Source organism: Rhopalosiphum maidis, chromosome 4 (genome assembly GCF_003676215.2).
Source record: "Rhopalosiphum maidis isolate BTI-1 chromosome 4, ASM367621v3, whole genome shotgun sequence".
Lineage (NCBI taxonomy): Eukaryota > Metazoa > Arthropoda > Insecta > Hemiptera > Aphididae > Rhopalosiphum > Rhopalosiphum maidis.
Genome location: NC_040880.1, coordinates 13,812,029 through 13,818,711, shown reverse-complemented (window position 1 = coordinate 13,818,711; position 6,683 = coordinate 13,812,029). Strand labels below are relative to the sequence as shown.

Genomic DNA, 6,683 nt, shown 5'->3' with positions numbered 1-6,683 from the left:
CAAAACATCAACATATAAGTATGTTACAAACCATTCATGAACATACAATATTAGTTTATACATAAAATAACAAAATAGATTAAATGGCATTAAATGCCATACAATTTTAATAAAATAAAAATATAAAAATAAGTTTGTTCAGGATTACATATTTACCAACAGTATTTAATTCTTACTTGATAATGACTCAAATTGAAATAAATTGCCAATTTAAGAGGTTTATGTACCAATGTGTAATGAATTATAATTTACAATGTAAACATATAATTTTCTAACTACAATTAACAACAAGTCACTATATATGACTATTATAATTAATTTAAATATATTTCAGGATATAGAAGTATCAAGGAAAATAATGGTATAAAAAAAGTATAAAGTAAAATCTGATAAAAAAAAAACTATTGATAAGTTTCACAATTTATTTTCTATTACATGAGACTAAAATAATATACAAAATTAGTGTTTAAATTTATACTTTAGATTATTAATAACAATCTAAAAAAATTTCCTTAAATCATTTAAAAATTTGATGTATACTTTTTGTTCATACTGTGTACTTAAATCAGAAATATTTTCAATAAATGTGTTGGATATACCTTTTTCTGCTAAGAACGTCTTCAATAAATCATAGAGGTCCTACAAAATAACAAAAAAAAAATATTTAAAGAAGAATGTGTATATTATAAAAAATTAAAAAATTTCCAAGGCATTGCGATACTGTCTAAATTCAATAATTTATATTGACAAATAGATACATTATTCAGACTGTAAGCTTAATCAGTTACTATAGGCTAGAATAACTATTTTTCTCACATTATTTTATACTTTACATGTTTAGGAACTCATGTGTTGGCCCCAAAATTCTTTAAAGACATAGTGATGTTATCAGGTTTGACTATTTACGTAATGTTTCATAATTTTACCATGTAAATGTAGATTTTGATAAATTAATTTTTTTTAGTTGATAGATGATAAACAATAATTTGTTTATCAATAGCAAAGTAATCACAGAATTATGCATAATATTATAACATACAAAAAATTAATAAATAATAATGGTTATATAAAATAATGGTAGTTAAGTTAAATAACGTTTATCTTTTAGCTTAGATTCCATAAACTATAATCTAACCATCCTAGTGTAGGCTTGAAAAACAGTAATGTGCAGACAATATGAACTTTTAATAAAATACACTATGTTATTGTTTATAATTTTAATTAAAATATTATTGTAAATTTAATATAATTTACCAGTTATAATTTCATTACTTATAATTAGAACTCTGATTTATATGTATTTATGAAACCAAAATATGTACATAAATATCCGCTAAAAATGTAAAATGTGTATTTTACTAATGTGATTTATATTTTATTAATATTTATTATATAATATATCCATATAAGTTTCTAATAAGAGCTAAAAAAAATAATAAAAATATTAATTATCTTGATTACAATTTATGATAACATGCATTTTTAAATTTTCAAATTCAAAAGAACATAATAATTAATGGCATTTAATCAAGTTTTCTATCTGGTTACAATTGGTTATGGAGAGAGAGGCTTAAATCCTGGTACATATTTTTAAATATTTTGATACGGATAGGAGCTTTTAAAAATATCTTTTGAACTGTAGATATTAGTTTGTCTACTTTTGTAAATTTTGATCGGGTGGTTACTGCTATTCGGTGAAATGCGCGTGTTAAACATGTTAAATGGATCATTTAATAAACAAATTGTTGAAATATGTAGGAAAAAAATGAAATTATTGAGAAATATGTAAAAACATGTACTTATGGCAAAATATGTAAAAACATGTAAATTAAAATATAGTTCATCTTATTGGAAATCCCTTAAAACGAATTTAACACTCACCTAAATTAATTTATCAAGTTACAGTAAAAATATGTGTTTACATATAAATCTCAGCCCTACTAATTATATTTTAGAATTCAAGCCAATTTACTTATTTAGGTAAGTTTGTTTATAGGTTTAAGAACTCATTACTTATACATGATGCTTTAAAAATGTGTTAATAGGTTATAGAAAATTCAAAATAGCAGTAAAGATGGTTTAGTAATAAATATATAATGTATATATATATATATTTTAAATCGTTTAAATTTAAATAAAATTATGTGTTGCCCACAAACAAAATCAAAACATTATTGAACTTACAGCATCCAATGTATCTCCAGCTAAGGCATATTTATTGTCTGAGTATTTGTTTTCATATATAGTAACTTCATCAATGTGAAATACTTCATCTGTAAAATTATAAGATTTAAAGATGTGAAAAATAAACTATAATAAATGGTTACCAGTACCATTTGCTTCATCTAATTCTGTGTTATCAAAGTTGTTTGCATATGAGCAATTGAAGCCAAGAATAACATCACCTCGAGTTACATCTATTTCAAAATCTGGCTTAGATCTTAATGCAACTTTATCTACTCCTTCAGTTTCTTCTTCTGTTACAGAGTGATTTATGTTAAATTTTATGGCAATTCTATAATCAAACATGTTTTTTTTTTAATTTAAAAATTTTAAATATATTGATTAAAATAGTTATTTTAATAAAATTAAATAGATATTCTTGTCATGTGCGATCTACCATAGCACGTTTCTACATGTTATATGCGGTTTATAATAAACTTGTCATCTACCTACATATTTCTTTACGTCATATGTGGTCTATTACTATATTTTTTATACTTAATTAAAATATGAATAAATATATAAATGTAGTACTATAGTATATTTAATAATACACAATTATAATAATAATTCTATGATAAAAGTCACAATCTTATCCTAATTTTAAAAGAAAAATAACATTAAGTAACTAGAGATAAATAATTATCAAACATGATGTATTACAATGTATGACAATAAACATTAAAAAAATACTGTTATTTTTATTATTTACATCAGGTAAAATATAATTTGATGTCTTTTAAAATCGTTCAGATCATGGTTAATATTGATGAGCGGAATGTTATGAAACAATCAGTAGTGCAACAAGATTTTTTTCCAGGGATGTTTACCAATTAATCATAATACATATAAACCATCATAAAATTGTAATATATATCATATTTTAGATTAAATAAATATACCTAACAAACTATTTTATACAACCCAAAAAATGGTCAAGAACTAAGGACACTCTTAGGATTGTGCTATTGAATTCATCATTCTCAATGATATATTAATATACCATAAATAATATGTAGATATACCTAATATAGTTAATAATTTTACAAATTAGGCGCCTTATAAGAGTAAACTAAGTATTAAATTGTATATCCTATAATATTACAGTCTTTAATTTGTAGTTGAAGACAGGCAAGCACCAATAGTATATGTATTAAAATACATAGATCTCTATATACATTTAAAAACAGCCTTATTTATAAAGTAACACAAGTAATATCCAAAATAATATGGGTATTACGTTTCATCTGAAGTTTCCTTTGTCAGTTCAACTTCTGCGCCATCAGCTGATACTTTGAATCCTTCAAATGTTTTAGGTAAATTTGTTTTGTCGGACGTCTGTTCTTCACTTTTTATTTCATTGTCCAAGAACTGTTGTAATTCTTTTTCAACTAAAACAATTTAAAACAAATTTACGTTTGTATAATACATTTTATTAGTACATTTTAATATGAAAATTTTAGTTTTCAACAATTAAAACTGACCTGATGAGTGAGCAAGCCGTACGTTGAAAGGTCGTATTTGGTCTACTTTTTTTGTTGCAAACCACATTGATCGATAGACAGGTGCCATTGATATATTTCTGGTAAAGTTATTAACGACCACGTTGGAAATTATCAGGGAAGATCTTAACGATCTGATTAAAGTATTCATGATTAAAAGTAATTTAAAAACACGATGACAAGGATGAACGTAGTAGTGAAATACAAGAGTAAGTTTTGAGTATCGAATTTAAAGTTTTAAATGCTATAGTTACAAGTTGCAAATTTAATATTTAGATTAAATATTAAATAATGTCATGTGCTTCAGTAATCACTAATCAGTAATGGTATGGGTAAAAGCAATGTCTAACAAAAATATTACACAGCACAACAACATTTTGATTAGTGTATAAGAAGTACCAATAGTACCATGTTTACAGACTACCGGGATTCTTGATATCACTGTTGTATCAACATAACCTCAAATCATTGACGTGACTTTCTTATCCACGAAATTCGTATTTCCGCTACTCCACTATTTCGTAAATATCACGGACTAAGGTATATCTCCGTGGTAAATATTAAATAATAAATTGTCAATTTGTATTTGTCATCAAAATTCAGTATTTACGAGTCAGTATTCAGTAAATGACAAACGTTTGGATTTAATTTGTTTATGAAATGTGTTTCAGTTTATTAACTATAGACTGTACTACTTTAGACATATAGACGAAGTTTAAAATCCAATTCACAGATGTATTCATATATCATATAGAATAATTATATAATATATCTTCATATTTATAATTCTACTGTACGTGTGTATGTCACTGAACTCCTCCTAAATGGCTGAACTGATTTGAATGAATTTTTTTGTATGCGTTTGGGTTGCCCTGGATGGTTAAGATTCATAAATCAGCCCGATAAAGTTAATTATTAATTAAAATAAACATATACCTGTATACAGCCAGCGGGTTTAAAGCTACTTGGAACGGTGCAACCTGACTCTTTTTCTTATGTGTGTCTTATCGGCGTGTATAGTTATGACTAGGGACTGAGATTTATATGTAAATACATATTTTTACTATGACTTGATAAATTAATTTAAGTGAGTGATAAATTCGTTTTAAGAGATTTTCAATAAGATGAACTATATTTCATTTTACATGTTTTTACATAATTTTCCATAAGTACATGTTTTTACATGTACATGTACATATTTTTAAAAGCTCCTATCCGTATCAAAATATTTAAAAATATGTACCAGGATTTAAGCCTCTCTCTCCATAACCAATTGTAACCAGATAGAAAACTTGATTAAATGTCATTAATTATTATGTTCTTTTGAATTTGAAAATTAAAAAATGCATGTTATCATAAATTGTAATCAAGATAATTAATATTTTTATTATTTTTTTTAGCTCTTATTAGAAACTTATATGGATATATTATATAATAAATATTAATAAAATATAAATCACATTAGTAAAATACACATTTTACATTTTTAGCGAATATTTATGTACATATTTTGGTTTCATAAATACATATAAATCCGAGTCCTAATTATAAGTAATGAAATTATAACTGGTAAATTATATTAAATTTACAATAATATTTTAATTAAAATTATAAACAATAACATAGTGTATTTTATTAAAAGTTCATATTGTCTGCACATTACTGTTGTTCAAGCCTACACTAGGATGGTTAGATTATAGTTTATGGAATCCAAGCTAAAAGATAAACGTTATTTAACTTAACTACCATTATTTTATATAACCATTATTATTTATTAATTTTTTGTATGTTATAATATTATGCATAATTCTGTGATTACTTTGCTATTGATAAACAAATTATTGTTTATCATCTATCAACTAAAAAAAATTAATATATCAAAATCTACATTTACATGGTAAAATAATTTTTATATATTTTTCATATTTTAAATTTTTAGCGGATATTTATGTACATATTTTGGTAGTATGAATACATATTTTGGTTTCATAAATACATATAAATCCGAGCCCTAATTATAAGCATTTTCATACCACCCAAACGATATTTTAGTTGAATAATCTTCAACCAAACAGACCATATTTTGAGTCGATTCGCTCAAACGGCCTACGCCTTGACAACTATAATGGTTAGAATATAAATTCTGTCCAGAAATAAAATTGTGTACTTAGTTCAAAAACTTATTTACCTACTATGTTAATTTTAATATATTAAATGAGTGTTGTGAATTTATTAATTATTAAAAATTCAATTTTTTATCGTAATTTATGGATCTGGCGAATCTCATAAATACTTCTCCATTCGATGAACACTATACGGAGTTAAGATAAGACGCACATCAATCATTTATGTATATAATTCACAGGTTTGTCGTACAAGGAGTTAGAACATCTCAACAGTCAACGACATTATACGTCCGAAACTTCGAATTTATTGTATATTTAACATTTTTTCAAATATTCACTCATGTAGTAGTACATAATATAAATGCAGTGGGTGTATTGTTTTGTAAAATCTAACAAAATTTCGTATATTATATTATTATACATACTACAAAATTATGTAATGCTTTTTTTTAATAAAAAGTCATATTCTCAAATCGTATTTCAATTTTTTCAATTTCGAAATGACTATACCTACTGTTTAGTGACAACAATTATATTCTATAATCTTATCTTACACAATCGTATTTGCTATTGTTGACTTTTATAATTCCTTTTAATTTTACAGGTAAGTTATTACGGCATAATTAGTTTTATCTTCCTATTACTAAAATTATACGAAAGTGTTTCTCGATGGGCCCAATAGATAGGAACGCAGCTTCATTTACTAGATACATCTCCATAACTCACAAGGACATCGTAATTTATATTTTATATAGGTATATATTTATATTTTATTTATACATAAATAACATAATAAATGTTATAGTTTATACCTATATGATTATACAAGTAT

At 24.3% G+C, this 6,683-nt stretch overlaps 1 protein-coding gene across 1 annotated transcript; it reads right to left on the bottom strand.

Moving 5' to 3' along the window:
* Positions 1 to 409: 409 nt before the first annotated feature.
* LOC113561340 (complement component 1 Q subcomponent-binding protein, mitochondrial) lies at positions 410 to 4,072 on the bottom strand. The gene is made up of 5 exons (XM_026967687.1): positions 3,708 to 4,072; positions 3,464 to 3,614; positions 2,334 to 2,515; positions 2,185 to 2,273; positions 410 to 639 (listed from the first exon to the last, which is right to left on the bottom strand). Exons 1-5 carry the CDS (start codon positions 3,874 to 3,876, stop codon positions 499 to 501), a joined length of 732 nt encoding a protein of 243 aa, XP_026823488.1. The 5' UTR covers positions 3,877 to 4,072; the 3' UTR covers positions 410 to 498.
* Between the last annotated feature and the right edge of the window lie 2,611 nt (positions 4,073 to 6,683).